Source organism: Bos javanicus, chromosome 10, assembly GCF_032452875.1.
Source record: "Bos javanicus breed banteng chromosome 10, ARS-OSU_banteng_1.0, whole genome shotgun sequence".
NCBI classification, from domain to species: Eukaryota; Metazoa; Chordata; class Mammalia; order Artiodactyla; family Bovidae; genus Bos; species Bos javanicus.
This window is the reverse complement of record NC_083877.1, coordinates 4,152,665-4,168,908: the sequence shown is the minus strand read 5'-3', so window position 1 is coordinate 4,168,908 and position 16,244 is coordinate 4,152,665. Positions and strand designations below refer to the sequence as shown.

Here is a 16,244-nt window from a genome sequence, read left to right as displayed (position 1 = left end):
TTGAGGTAAAGAACAGTAATAAATAAATAAAAAATAAGAACTTTCTAGGGAAAATTAATTTGGGTCAAAGAGCAAGGTGTAGTTGGAGTGTTGTTAGTAAAAGGTGGCAGAGACTGTGTCAGGCAGAGGTCTCCGGGATGTGCTTCCAAAAGATGATGTTTGGATAGGCACATCCTGTCTCCTGCCCCTTAGGCTGGGCTTTCCTACTTGAAAGGTCCATGGACATGTGTTTTAACTAGCAATTCCATTCCTCCTTGTTAATCTTCATCAAAGTGCCATTAAGGCCAGCAGACAAATGAAATTTCTCAGAGTGCTGAGTTCACCAAAATGTCTGCAGGTAATTTTTTCCTTTCAGGTAGTTTTTCCTCTAGCAGCGTGGTCAAAAGGTCAATCAAGTCCCTCTTTCAGAAGAGAACAAAAATCACTTATAAACACTTTTGAACTTTTGGTTAATGGTTCCATTTCCAGTTAAAAAAAAAAAACAAAACAGAAAAAGTTATTAACATATAAAAGCCCATTAAGGAAAATCATGTTGTATGTGAGAGTGCCTGCTCATTCGCTCAGTCATGTCTGACTCTTTGTGACCCCGTGGACTGTAGGCCCCTGTGTCCATGGAATTTTCCTGACAAGAATACCGGAGTGCGTTGCCATTTCCTACTCCAGAGGATCGACCTGACCCAGGTATCAAACCCACATCTCTTACATCTCCTACATTGACAGGCAGATTCTTTACCACTATGCCACCTAGGAAGCTACGTATGCGAGAGTAGTTTTCTTATATTTTCACAAAAACTAAAACTGGATTTGTCAAATGGAAGAAATGATGTCATTAACTCTTGGAAAGACCTCAACCATAAGTTCTTTTGCATTAGTACCAAAATTAGACAAATATCCCACACAGAATGTGAGATCTAGACAGCCCCTTAAATTATCTATACTGGCAAACCAAGACTACCATGAAAGCAGGCATCTGTTCTTCAGGAATGTCTCTTAGGACCAAACATGTCTAATTCATTTGTCAACAGTACATGGATATTGTCATTGAAAATGCACTTAAATCTGCATACAAGGTAAAATGTACACAGTTCATACATGTGAAAAGTTCTAGATAAACTTTAGAAATCAAAAACAGGAAAGAGTTTCAAATAATTTAATGAAAAACTACATGTAATATTCTGTGTATGTAGATGAAAGAAGTTTAGCCTAGTACAGATCTTATTTTCTAGCCCAGATACTATTTATTCATTTGTGTGGCAAAAGCTTACTGGTTCATTCACCATTCATTCATTCACTCAACAGTGAATAACTTATTAAGTTCCTATTATGTACCAGGTGAGATTTTAGAATAGAACTTATATACTAGTGAAGAGAGACAGACAAATATCAAAAAAAAAAAAAAAAAAGAACTTACATACTGGACAATTATAAAAAAAAATTCAATTCCATATTTAAATCTGGAAGTTTTAAATGTCAAGCAAATGATCTGAAAATGTTATGGTCTTGACTAAGCTTTAATATTCTTCATGTAAATTATTGAATGTTGGTCTGAACAGACTTAAGAAAGATTCTAGCAAGGATTCTGAATTTCTCATAGACACAGGTTTGAGTGAGAATTTCAAAGTGGGACAGATGAGAAGTGTGTCTTCCAGTAGGATTTTATTTTTAATGAACTGAAAGAGGATTGGCCCCTGATTTTACTGAAGCAAATTAAATATTGGGCATTTGCTTTAATCATGTAACAAAATGCATTTTCTAAATGGAGTTTATAAAATAAAAAAAGCTTTTCATCTGTTTGGTGGCTTAGAAAGGCCAGTCTTTCCTGGAACCACACATTTGGCTTTCTCCACAGAGTGCTCCCCTGAGAGTGGTTTAAAGGGAAGCACATGTGTGTAGGAAAACAGGGCCTGGGGCTCTGGGCTCTTGCTGGGCTCTGCCAGGGTGCAGACGGCTCTATAACCTTATTTAAACCATCACCTTATTTAGACCTCACAAACAACCCATGCAAAGAAAATGACCGTTAACAGTTAAGTAATTTGTTCAAGGTTTGCACAGCTAGTGGGTCAATGGGAGAATCTAGGTTTGAACTTAGGTCTGACTCAAGAGTCCATCCTGGAGGAGGGCACAGCAACCCACTCCAGTGTTCTTGCCTGGAAAATCCCATGGATAGAGGAGCCTGGTGGGCTACGGTCCATAGGGTCCCACAGAGTTGGCCATGACTGAAGCGACTTGGCATGAACGCATGTAAGCAAGAGTCCATAAACCCTCAACTACTTCACTGGGACCTCTCTCAGTTGAGAGATATCTGGTGAACTTGAATTTGAATCAAGACAGCGTTATGGGCCAGTTGACTATTTCCCTAAAGTGAACTGCTCAAGTCCCCTGGATACACTCCTGGCATTTGACAGGCTTATTTTAACGATGCTGGTCAAAGATATTTTGTCCCAGTGCTTTTGTTTTTCACTATGGATCTTCACTGTGGGTTTTGCCTTAAATTTTTGATTCTCCTTTTAAGTTTGTTAATAAACCTTATCAAAAGGAAATTCATGACATAGTTAAATGCTAAGAGACCAGGGGACAAACTTAGGGCTGGAAATAGTGACCTGGTTTCTCTAGATATTACAGTAAAATTACTGATTTATAGGTCACTGGTTTTTTTCCTACCAGAAGTGTTTGACTAAATTAGGTTACAGCCTGTAGGCCTTTCACCTGTCTCTCAGATAAATAAAACTTCCCAAGAGTGGCCTCTCAGCCCTGCTCATTGGATGGCTGACACAAAAACATTTGAACTAGTAAAAATTACCTTTAGTTTGTTTGTTTCAGGAGAAACTTGGTTCCCTCAAATGAGTGTGGTATGATATGAAGATCTGCTCAAAGCCAACGGTAAGTGATAAAATGCCTCTGAAAGGATCCTTCTATGCCTAAGACTCTTTGATTATAGGATATGGAATTGAAATTAATGAGACATGTTTCACATAAATGAGCAGATCTAAGATTAGAAGTGTGTCATGATTTAAAGACAACTCCAAATTTGTTTTTAGGCTACATGAATCTTTCAGGGTTCCTGAGTTAAAAAAAAAAAACACATACTTTAGTTAGTTTAAGCAAAAAAAAAAAAATTATTAAAGGTTTTAAGTAGCTCTCAGAATCTTAGTGAGGACAAGAGAATCAACCATGGATGCTCTGAGACCAGGAGCCACATGCAGGTTACATAGGAGGATGGCTCTAGAGGATACCCCGCTGTCCCTGTCTCCCAGGGTCCAGACAACCCGTCTCCTACCCCCAGTGCTAGAAACTGAAGGCTCCTGCTAGGACGTCTGGCCACGGCCTCTAGGAGGTGCTGCTTCTCCGTCTGCCTGTCATGATGGAGTCTGTAAGGTACTGTGCTCACCTCCCCATGGAGTTCTCAGTCAGGTGGGTCTGACTGGCAGAATCTGGACCCTACATCCTCAAATCTAAGGTGCCAAAAGAGTTAATGATGTCTCTGGAGAGCAGACTCTTAAATTAGTACATTCTCCAAATACGAAATGAGCCCAAAGGTAATGAGTAGCCAAATAACATGACAAATGCCCACTTCAGTGAAGCAGTCTGACCTCAGCTTCCCCTCCATGCCTGGGGAGACTGAGTCTGCCTTGCCAGGGTAGTTAATGCTCCACGGGGCAGACTCATGACCAGTGGGAAAATGAGGAGTGGGAAAGAGCTAACAGATAAATTCCTTCCCTTTCCCTTCCCCTGATTGGCTGCCTTGCGATGCAGTAGCTTATCTGGTCTTCCTGAACACACCCCATGAGATGGAGCTTAACTCTACATGTTACCAACCACAGGAGCACTTCAGCCTCCCTCACTACACTTCCCCTCACTGTCGCTTTCCTGACATTGCATCTCCTTAGAAAGTGGCAGCTCCTCAGCTTTTCCTGTAGGCTTCTTGCAACCCAGACTACAAGAGCATCTCTTGCAGATGCAGTATATTCTCACTAGAGTCAATTATTTTCTCTAGAAAACTGGTAATAGCAGCTTGTGCTGATTTGTAAACCTGTGTTTCCTGTAACTGTCACTCATTTTGAAACTTTTCTATTATCTCTTTTTTTTTTCTCGTGCAAAAAAAAAAAAAAAGGGGGAATTATTCACTGGGTGGGGTGGGTTGTGAGAGTGGCAGTGGAGGGATTAACTAGCTTCTAGTTAACTGTCTTCCAGTTCCATAAATAAGCCATTGGGTCTCATTTCTCTGTGCCCTCTCTCAGATTATTTTCTCTTCTAAAAAGTTGTTTGCCCTTTCTTTGTCCTTGAAAACTAAGCTTGGGTGTCTCCTCTTTAAGACAACTGTCTTGAGGACATCTGATCCCAAATCTAATTTACACTGGGTTGGGTATTCCCATAAAATACTGTACGTTGTATTTATGTGGGCCACGCTGGACTTCGCTTGTTGGTTTTCCTTGAACATCTGTCTTCCCTAAAGGATTGTAAGCATTTTAGGGGCAAGGACATGTCTCATTTGGCATTGTAGTCCCAGCTTAAATCAGTGTGCAGCTGCTGCTGCTAAGTCGCTTCAGTCATGTCCGACTCTGTGCGACCCCATGGACTGCAGCCACCAGGCTCCCCTGTCCCTGGGATTCTCCAGGCAAGAACACTGGAGTGGGTTGCCATTTCCTTCTCCAATGCATGAAAATGAAAAGTGAAAGGGAAGTCGCTCAGTTGTGTCCGACTCTTAGCGACCCCATGGACTGCAGCCCACCAGGCTCCTCCATCCATGGGATTTTCCAGGCAAGAGTACTAGAGTGGGGTGCCATTGCCTTCTCGTGTAACTGGCACTTAATGATTATTCAATAAAACAGCTGCTGAATATGTGATTAATACTTATGGGATGACTCATGGAATGATTCCATTCATGATCCCTGTGCTGTGCTGTGGCAGTACTTGGGAAAGTCCCCCATCCAAGCTCTTTGCTGACTGGAAGAGCTGTTCCACCCTTGCACCCAGGTAAGAGGTGGTAATTGCACTGCAGTGTCCTACTTGAGAAACCCCAGTAATTTCCCCAGGAAAGAAGAAAACTCTATGAAAGGATTTAGTGTTGTATCTGTGTTTGATTCCTGAGTGAGTGAATGAGGGTGATAAAAAAATTCCTACTGAAAAAAATATAAGTGTAATTTCACCTAAGATTTGCTTCATAAATGACCAGTGGTTTTGTTATCCACATACCACTTGGCCAGTGGACAAAAATAGTTGTTAAAAAAAAAAAAGACATTTATTTGCTCTCGTATTTGGTAACTCTGTCTAAAGTTAGTCCTCATTTAGTATATGTGTCCAAATATGTTCTAATTTTCTGTTTAGAAGAAGAGGGAAACAGGAAGATGGACAGGGCCACAAAATGCAGGGTTTGTAGGTCATTTAGGGAGTCTGGTCACACACAATAGGGAATAATAGATTATCAAAGATGAACGAGATTATTGGTAAACATTAACTTGTGAACGTCAAAGTTACAAGTCTCTAATCTTTTGGTTTATATTCTGAAATGAGTTTTTTAACTGTTTATATCATATAGAAATTAGTAGTATTAAAAACTATTCTAACAATTTTCACTAAAAAGGCTTCTTAGATTTAGTATAAAATTTGGGAAAGTGAAATCTATTTGAGAGACTGAATGTCAGTTGACTGTATTTGAGAAACTGAATATGAGAGTAAATGTTTTTATTTTCCTGCCTGGGTTTTAACTGGTATGTGCCTTCATACCCTGCTGCTGCTGCTGAGTCACTTCAGTCGTGTCCGACTCTGTGCGACCCTATAGCCGGCAGCCCACCAGGCTCCCCCGTCCCTGGGATTCTCCAGGCAAGAACACTGGAGTGGGTTGCCATTGCCTTAAATGCTGATATGTCCTAAGAAGAACATTCTAATTTTCATGCATAAAAGATGAAAAAATTTTCCTTTTGTTAAGAATCATTCAGTCTCTCTACTGTTGTTTATTGTTTCTCAGGTGCCATCTGGTGGATAAAAACTAAAATGCAGTTTTCTGTTTGAGAATGAGAAGCAAAGATGAGGTTTTCAAATTTCACTGCGGGGAAATCATTAAAGAATATGAACTGAACTGGTTGAAGATTAATTTTGCTTACACTTTTGGTGTTCGATTTTCTACATTAAATAGGCATTCTGGGGTCAGATGTAATGGAGAGAACACGCTAGAGAACAAATCCAGGAGAGAACATGCTCTCCTGGATTTGGTAGGTGTTGAGTTCTGCTCAGATTTCTGACAGATGATTTGCTTTTGTTTTTGCTTTTTTAAAGAGCTTCCAAGAGATTAGTTATAGGTGGAAAAGAATCAGATTGTTCCTGGACTTCTTAGTGGCAATAATGGGTAGAATAGAAAAGAGAATGATATCTTCAGTGTTTCTGAGGGAGAATTTCTTTCTTTCTCTAGAGTACTCTACTGAGCCAGGCTCTCTCCTTCAGGTACGAGCAAAGTAAAAGCACTTTCAGACATACATGGGTAAGAAAGTTATCCTTTCTGCCGGGGACCAGCCCCGGCTGATCCAGGGAATTCGAAGCGGGGACGGCGTCGGCGAGGATCAGGAAACAATTGCTTAATTAAACGTTAATTAAGGATATAAAGAGTAATAGAATGAGGATAGCTCAGTGAGGAAATTCAGTGGAGAAAAGAGGCTGAAATAAGGATAGCTCAGTGAGGAAATTCAGTGGAGAAAAGAGGCTGAATAATTCAGCCAGAAGGTAAGAGAAAGAACGACATGGTGAGACCAAGTTTCAGTGAACAAGGCCCGCACTTTATTTTCCAAAGTAGTTTTTATACCTTAAGTTATGCATAGAGGATAATGGGGGAAGGGGTAGAGTCATGCAGTAAGCCAGGCTTTCTTCCTGCAAACTTATCATATGCAAAAGTTTAGGTGATTTGCATCATCTTCTGGCCCAGAGGCCTTTTTCTCTAAAGGTGATTATTCTAAAGTCAGGCGCCAGCCTCCAAAAAGCATTAGATAAAGTTGCATTCCTACAGAGCAAAGGTGTGGTGGGCTATAACAAGAAAAAGAATTAACTCAAGGGTCCCAGGTTACAAACATTAAAGCTACTATTTACACCAATTATATTAATCAGTACACTGCCAGGGACACAGCAGGTAAGGGATATGGAGACTTAGCAGCATACATTGGCCCAACAAGTGAAAATCCCTTCACCAATACAATTTCTAATCAATCTTTTAACTGCTCAAAGGAATCTGTATTTAGACAGTTTAGAACATCTCCTGCCTCTCACAGTTGGGAGGCTCTGAACAATCACATGTGGCCGGAAAAACCTATTCAGGCAGGCTAGAGGACTTCCAAAGGAGTTTGTAGGTTGAAACACTGTCACACCCAAGAATTGTTAACTGGAGCTGTAAGCTAACTCTTTTTTCAGAGAGAGGTAGTGGGGGACAGCCCCCCGTAAAGTCAGAGGTATAGGTGAAAGCACAAAGCAGAAAGTAGGCAGACTCTGGTTTTGGGGGTAGATTGCTCGAGAATTTCCAGGGAGACTCCTGAGGCTTGATCCCGCCTTTGCGTATGCCAAGCCTCCTTCCTCATGACCTTTGCCAGGGGCGGAGCTCGCTCCCCGCACCTTTCGTATAAGTTCTCTCTAAAAGAGTTACTAATTTCAATGTCATCTTCGTTAGGCCCTGTGTTTCAGTTTAACTTTTTTGCACATATTTATATGTATCAATTCAGTTCAGTCCCTCAGTCCTGTCCGACTCTTTGCGACCCCATGAATCGCAGCACGCCAGGCCTCCCTGTCCATCACCAACTCCCGGAGTTCACTCAGACTCACATCCATCGAGTCAGTGATGCCATCCAGCCATCTCATCCTCTGTCGTCCCCTTCTCCTGCCCCCAATCCCTCCCGGCATCAGAGTCTTTTCCAGTGAGTCAACTCTTCGCATGAGGTGGCCAAAGTACTGGAGTTTCAGCTTTAGCATCATTCCTTCCAAAGAACACCCAGGGCTGATCTCCTTTAGAATGGACTGGTTGGATCTTCTTGCAGTCCAAGGGACTCTCAAGAGTCTTCTCCAACACCACAGTTCAAAAGCATCAATTCTTCGGCGCTCAGGCTTCCTCACAGTCCAACTCTCACATCCATACATGACCACAGGAAAAGCCATAGCCTTGACCAGACGGACCTTTGTTGGCAAAGTAATATCTCTGCTTTCGAATATGCTATCTGCTGCTGCTGCTGCCAAGTCGCTCAAGTCATGTCTGACTCTGTGCGACCCACAGACAGCAGCCCACCAGGTTGGTCATAACTTTCCTTCCAAGGAGTAAGCGTCTTTTAATTTCATGGCTGCAGTCACCATCTGCAGTGATTTTGGAGCCCAGAAAAATAAAGTCTGACACTCTTTCCACTGTTTCCCCATCTATTTCCCATGAAGTGATGGGACCGGATGCCATGATCTTCGTTTTCTGAATGTTGAGCTTTAAGCCGACTTTTTCACTCTCCACTTTCACTTTCATCAAGAGGCTTTTTAGTTCCTCTTCACTTTCTGCCATCAGGGTGGTGTCATCTGCATATCTGAGGTGATTGATATTTCTCCCGGCAATCTTGATTCCAGCTTGTGCTTCTTCCAGTCCAGCGTTTCTCATGATGTACTCTGCATAGAAGTTAAATAAGCATACATATACATGTATGTATACATACATACATATAAGTATGTATGTATACATATAAGTTAGGTGTAGGTGCACATATATGTATACATATAAGGTGTACATACATATAAGTATGTTTTCCTTTTTTGCTATTGCAATTTTGGTGTTTATGTCTTTTCTTTTCTTTTTTTTTTGCTTTTTTTAAATTGGCATATCCATGATGTCTTCTGACTGGTTGTTTGTATAAATTAAGGCAATTCATTTTTACGCACTAATCTGGTATCCATCCATCTCATAAGTTCTCATATTGTTTACAACAGATTTTTAACTGAGTTTATTGGGTTTTGCAGGTATACAGTTATCTATGAATAATAATAATGTACCACTCTTCCAGTGTTTTTACCTCTTATGTATTTCTCTTGTCTAATTGCATTGGTTAAGCCTCTAGAGTTATGCTAAATAATAGTGGTGACTGTGGACATAATTGTCTTGTTGTTGATTTTAATGGGAATACTTCTAGTGTTTCCTCACTAAACATAAATACCAGCTTTTAAGAAATATGGATCTTTCCTATGTTGTGAAGATTTAAAAAATTAATTATGGATGTTGAAATTCATCAAATGCGTTTCCAGCATATTTGAAGAAAATTGTATACTTTTTTCTCCCTTTTAACCTATTTTATCAGCCAGAGTTCACTTGCAGAAAAGTGAAAGGGATTTAGTAGAGGGAATAAACTGCTTATGAATCAGTGGAGAGCTAGAAATGCAAGCTCCTCTGGGAATATCGCCCAAATCCACAGTGTAGACCTGGCCCGTCAGGAGACCCGCTCCCCCTGCCACAGTGGGAAGTCACGCCTGCACTCTTAGCTCCAAGAGCACGCTGTCTTCATGTGGTCTGGGAACAAGAAGCTGCTACCAGAATTCTTACCTGCAGGAGCATAGTTTCTCTCTCATACCTCTGAGTAAGGAGACTGATGCTAGAATTGGCAGCTGCAGAGTTTTACTGCATCTGCCATGACGTGTCCTGGAAAAACGTGCCTCACCACTGTGTCTTCCCCTACTCAGTTGAGTTCTGAAATGGAATTTCACACAAATGCATCTGATTAGCAAAATAGATTTTTACATTGTGAACCCTAACTACAAGGGCGCCTGGGAAGTGAGGATTCTGAGCTTTTCTGTCTATGCAGTATAGATGGCACACCAAAGAGAAGCTGAAGTAGATGCTGAGTGAGCCAGCGGGTGGTACCCACCCACGGTGTAACGTGGGAAATGATACTGAAACGCTCTTATGATACTGGGTTTTCTTTTAATTCTTCCAATATGTTACTGGATTCTGTTTGCTGAAACTTGGTAAACATTTTCTGCATCAATATTCATTTTCTTTTTTGTGCTATTGCTGTCAGTTTTTGGTAACAAACATATGCTGCTATTAGAATTTGGAAGTTTTCCACTCTTTATCTCTGCTCTGGAACAATTTAAAATGCATCAGAGGCTGTTTGTTCTGTTAAGTTTCATAATATTAGCCTATGAAGTCCTCTGGGCCTGGTGCTCTTTGGGAGCCTACCATTTTAATATTTTTTCCTTTTTCTTAGGTTTTTAATATTTAATTTAGGTTTTTAATTTTCTAACTTTAGTAAATTGTATTTTCTTAGAGAAATGATCCATTTCATCTGGATTTTCAAATTTATCTGCAGACAATTGTGAGCAAAGTTGCCTCCTGTGATTCTTTTTTTTTTTTCAGTTTTCTTATGTATGTTTAGTGGGGCTTTCTTGATTTTAATTCTTGATCAAGTTAGCCAGTGATTTATCTGTCTTAACTGGTTAAATTTATTCATTAGAATTGTCATTCCCTGTTTTTTATTTTATTTTTTCTTTTATATTTCTTAATTCATTTCTCCTTTTTTACTGTTTTGATTATTGATTTTTTTCCCCATCTTCTTGAGTTGAGTGGTTAGTTCATTTATTTTTATCCTTCCTTATTTACTAATATAACTACTGAAATTGCTTATTTTCTTCTGAGGATGGATTTAGCTGTATTCCATGGATGTTGGTTTGTAGTGTTACCGATGTATTTTAATTAGATTGCAGTTTTAGTTTTCATATTTTCTTTGACTTGGGAGTCTTGAATATTTATGTAATAGAGTATATCTTTTCAGTTTTGTGTATGCGGGTGTGTGATCAGAGGATTATATCTGCATTGTTTCTGCTTTTTGACATTTATTGAAGTTTTGGTGGCCAAAATATATGGTCGTTTTTGTGACAAAAATGACCCACTTCATGAGTGTTAAAAAAAAAAAAAAGTATAATCTATGTTTTCAATGAATACATTTCAGGATATGTCAATTGGAATTATCTTATCATCTATCATCTAATCTACTCCATATTGAAAGCTCCTGTCTGTGCCCTTCTTCATATGGTCTCCCCGTGGCCTGACAGCCTTAAAGAAGGAAAACAATTCTGCAATAGATGTCTGATAGCTACAATCCCAAGCTTTGCCAAGTAAGTGAGCACCCCTGCCTCCCAAGCTAAGGATTAGCCTTTGCAGAAATATTGACAGACAGAGGAAGCAAATCTTATTCATTTACACTGACCAATAGCCAAGTCAAGCACACCAAAACCTTTCCTTTCTTTCTTTCTTTCTTTCTCATTTGATTCCACTAAGGTTTCCACCAAGTACTTCCTGCAGACAGATCTGTATCACCCTCTGAGCAATCTTTCAGTGCTGCCCAAGTCAGGGTGGGCTGTCCACTTCCTTGTACTTTCCTGTCTTTGGAAACCTGGTTTGGTATCTATAGTCTTTCATTGATAATGGCCCTAACACTTATTGATTTTCCTTCCAATGTGAGCAAGTCATATAGGGTCTTTGTGCTCCAAATTATGCCTATCACTAGACATTTCCTGTTATATGTTACAAGCACTACAGAAGGAAATGCCAACCCACTCCAGGATTCTTGCCTGAGGACTCCCATGGACAGAGGAGCCTAACAGTCCATGGGGTCACAAAGAGTCCAACACCACTGATCACGCATGCATGCATAAGCACCATCTGGGGCTTCCCCTGCGGCTCAGCAGTAAAGAATTCACCTGCAGTGCAGGAGACACAGAAGACACGGGTTCAGTCCCTGGGTCAAGAAGATCCCCTGGAGGAGGGCATGGCAACTCACTCCAGTATTCTTGCCAGGAAAATTCCATAGCCAGAGAAGCCTGGTGGGCTATGGTCCATGGAGTTGCAAAGAGTCAGACATAACTGAAGCGACATAAGCACCAGCTAGTATTAAAATGTTAAGATTATCTCAGTTTATATGTAACAAAAATTCAAAAAACACTGGTTTAAAAAATAGTTCTTTTTCTCACATAAAAAGAAGCCCAGAGGTAGCCAGTATATAGCTGCTCAAATTAATATATGTAATTGTAAATAAACCTCAAACATTACAGAAGTCCCAACCATTCAGTAATATTTTCTGTATCATTTTCATGATGTACAATTCTTTAACTTCCGCATTTATATAAAGAAATGATTTAAAATTCTCAAGTAAGAGTAAATACGTCATTGAAAATTTATTGTGTTCCTATGAGCTAGGAGTTCCTGACATTTTTTGGTATAAATCCAAGGGAATATGTATGTATGATACATGAGTTTAATTTTCTATCCAACTGTAGAAGAATGACCCTGCAGAAGAATGACTTCTGAAATTAATTTTTAATGGTAGGTTCATGTTCATCAGATGGGTTTGAATTTTCAGGGAAAAGTGCTCTATTGGGATTAAGGGGTGTAGTCATAAAACTGTCAACCATACTAAAGATTTTTCATTTCCTAAGGCTGATTTAAAAGATGTAAAGCTAGGACCACCCGAAAAAGAATAATCAACATCTATTCAAACACAAGTGATTGTCTTCTTTATTTTCACTTGTCTCCCAGGAAAAAAAATATTTTTCAAAAGAAGAAAAGAGACTTAGAGGCTTTTTTGTTTGTTTTTGTTTTTGCTTTAGGAAAATAAGTTTTAACTATTAAGTTAGATCCAAATCAGATCCAGGCTTGATGCTTGGCTCTGCCATATTCTAGCTATATTATCTTAGAAAGTTTATTGACCAAGATTCTCAAACTTCATTTATTTATAGCAAAGAGTAGTTATGTGTGTTGATAAGAGTGTTTGGCACCAATAGGTCATCAAAAGTGAAGATTGTTGTTTTTAAAATAACTGTTCACATTTTCCCCTTTTATCTAGATCTACTTTCGAATTGTCTTAACAGCTTCATTTGATGTAAAAATCCACTGTTGTTGCTTTGGCTACTGCTGTTGTTATTGTTCAACAGTAAATATTTCGGCCCATCCCTAGGGAACTGACAGCCTGTTGAAGAGTATATGGTTAAGGAATTCTAACATTACCAAGGACCTATAAAAAAAGAGCTGAAAGACTGGGAACTCTTTAAATCACTTTCTCTTTTCAGTTTCTAGAAATATAGCTATTTAAACAATTGAACATTTTGCATGGGGATAGTCATTTAAAAGTTAGTGGAAGGAGTTCAGGTGTTTTTATTTGAGAATGAAATGAAAATTGTGGAGAAGTTATCATCTCTTACATAGGTAATAGGGCTTGCCTGGTGCCTCAGTGGTAAAGAATCTGCCCACAGTGCAGAAGACCCGGGTTCAATCCCTGGTTTGGGAAGATCCCCTGGAGAAGGAAATGGCAACTCACACCAGTATTCTTGCCTGAGAAATCCGATGGACAGAGGAGCCTGGTGGGCTACAGTCCATTGGGTCACAGAGTCAGACACAACTGAGCGACTAACACTACATAGGTAATATTGGTTAGTTTGTATTCTAATTTCTGAAGTCAATATGAGACAACCTTATTCTAGCTCTGTCAGTTTATACTGATGAATTCTATAGCTCACCGTACAGTTATCCATTTGTTAGTGTTTAAGAAGATAATACAAATATTTTGTTATTAATTAAGCCTTATATAAAAGAATAAATCCGGTGCCCAGGCATAAGAGTATATGTGATTTTGCTTAACTGTCTGGAGCAGTTCCACACATTTTAAGCATATTATTCTGTGACTTTGGGATGGATCATAACTGTTTCATCATGCAATAGTGATCTCTACATAATTATTAAGACAAAAAATTTGCCTCTTCTAAGTCCTTGTTTCGTGATCTGACTTCATGCTGGTTGCTTCATTTGTGTCCAACTCTGTGCAATCCCATGGACTGTAGCCCACCTGGCTCCTCTCTCCATGGGATTCTCCAGGCAACAATACTGGAGTAGGTAGCCATGCCCTCCTCCAGGGGATCTTCCTGACCCAGGGATCGAACCCAGGTCTCTTATGTCTCCTGCTTTGGCAGGCAGGTTCTTTACCACTAGCCCCACCTGGGAAGGGGAACCCAAATTGACAGCCTTCTTCTGTCTTCCTGTCTGGAGTAAGTGTGAGAACTAGAAAGAAACAGATAACATTATCTCTATTTGCAGATAATGTAATTGTATAAAGGGAAACCCTTAATGTAAAAATATAAAATTAAGAAATCATTCTTAACTGTACAACCAAAAGTAACAGAATTGATTAAAGTAGCAATATAAAAAACTAACAAAGAAAAATCAATCGTGTTTATATATCCAAAGAATAACACTAGAGGATATCAAGGGAGGGTAAATCACACCTGTAGTTGCAATAGAAAATTATTAAAACCTAGGAATAAGCTTAAAATACTCATTCTTCAAAGGTGCAAAAGTAGACTTGAACAAATGAAAGGCATACCTTTGTTCACGGGTAGGGCAACTCTACATCATACTTATGTAAAGTCTTCCCAAGTTAAGAAAAAATTTAATGTAATTCCATTAAGAATATTGCGATTCTTCTCTTAAAGTTGACTCTTGATTCTAAAGTTCTTTGGGGATTAGGAAAAGGCAGAAAAATCCCATAAAGAAGAACAATGAGAGGAACTAGCCCTGTATGATACTAAAACATTTTATCATTGCCCTATAAATTTAAAAAAGCATCTTCATTGATACATAACTAGATATACAGAATGACAGATTAGAATAAAAAATTTAACATAGAACAATTATATGGGAAAAGTGATACCTCAAGTCACTGGTGAAAATATACTGTTTTTAATAAATGTTTTTGGCATAACTAGATAACCGTTTGGGAAAAGTAAAATTGAATCCATATTTCATCCTGGATACCAGAATGAAATCCAAATAATCCAGATATATAAATGTAAAAAATAAAACTGCAAAAGAAAACAGATTCATTTCTTTATAAACTGGGAGTGAGAAAAAAAAAACTGCAAAAGAAAACAGATTCATTTCTTTATAAGCTGGAAGTGAGAAAAACCTTTCCAACTATGATTATCAATCCAGAAGCACCAAAGAAAATACTAAAACACTGACAGACTTGACTCCATAAAAATAAACTTTTTCAAAGCAAAGGGGGAAAGAAGCAAAAGTCAACTAATCAAATTAAAATCCAGAAGAAAATATTTGCAATTTATATCAAAAAAATCACAATCACTTAAGTGATAAAGAGCTCTTAAAAACTGGAAAGAGAAAGACCAAATACCATTAAGGAAAGATATGAACAGAATTTAAAGAAAAAGCCAATGTCCTTCAACTTACAAAAAAAAAGCTTCATTCATACCAAGAGAAAGGCATATTAAAATTACTTACATATACTATTTCTCACCTATTGAGATTGTCTAAAATATAAAAATTTGAAGAACTGTGATGGCAAATAATAAGGAAACAGGCACCCTTAGGCAATGCTAGTGGGAGTGCAAAATGGTACAACTTTCTATGGAAGGGAATTTAGCAATATCTAACTACATTTTCTTTGCATTTATCATTTGACTCAGCAATTCCACTGAAGGTACACTTCCCCAAATATGAAATACTAATGATCATTACCAGGCTTCCCTGGTGGCTCAAGTAATGATCATTACTTGTGATGGAGTTCAGGGCAGACCAATCCAAAGTATGCTACTTTGACATATTGATTGTTTTGAATTCAAGTTGAGTGCAAGAAGGACATTCTGACCCTGCCCTCTTTCCCCTGAAATCAGGAAATAAATCTCCCATCTAAAAGGCAGCCTCTGAGCACCAGGGCATGGGACATCTTTATGTCCAGGGATAGAAAATTCAAGACAGAGACGACTCTGCTTGGTTTCTCCACTCATTAGTACCCAAGCCTAAGTGTCTTTGTCAGTTCTTCACAAAGAAATCTATTGTTTCTTTGTCTAAACAATATAAAAGCTGCCTGCTTTAGTCATTTCTATGAGTCTCATATTTCCGTGAACTCCCATATGTGTGGAGTTAAAATTTGACCATTTTCTGTTAATCTGTCTCATGTCAATTTAATTATTAGACTACAAGAAGAACCTAGAAAGGCAGAGGAAAAAAATTTCTTCCCCAACACTGTAACTGCAAAAGATTGGAAGTAACCTATCCTCAGTTTGTCAATAGATGACTGAAAATGAAAGTGTAGTCCCTCAGTTCAGTTCAGTTCAGTCGATAAGTTGTGTCCGACTCTTTGCAACCCCATGAATCGCAGCACGCCAGGCCTCCCTGTCCATCACCAACTCCCGGAGTTCACTCAGACTCACGTCCATCGAGTCGGTGATGCCATCCAGCCATC

General features: G+C 39.0%; 1 protein-coding gene across 5 annotated transcripts in view; it reads left to right on the top strand.

Moving 5' to 3' along the window:
- Window positions 1–16,244, top strand: part of CCDC112 (coiled-coil domain containing 112) — a 218,052-nt gene that overhangs the window by 168,536 nt on the left and 33,272 nt on the right. For 3 of the 5 annotated variants that reach the window (XM_061429930.1, XM_061429928.1, XM_061429929.1), the window contains one exon: window positions 2,821–2,880. The exons of the other annotated variants lie outside the window; for them this stretch is intronic. In XM_061429930.1, the coding sequence (XP_061285914.1) occupies window positions 2,857–2,880 (24 nt within the window). In that variant the 5' untranslated portion in view covers window positions 2,821–2,856. The remainder of the gene's footprint in view (window positions 1–2,820; window positions 2,881–16,244) is intronic. 5 annotated transcript variants of the gene reach the window in all.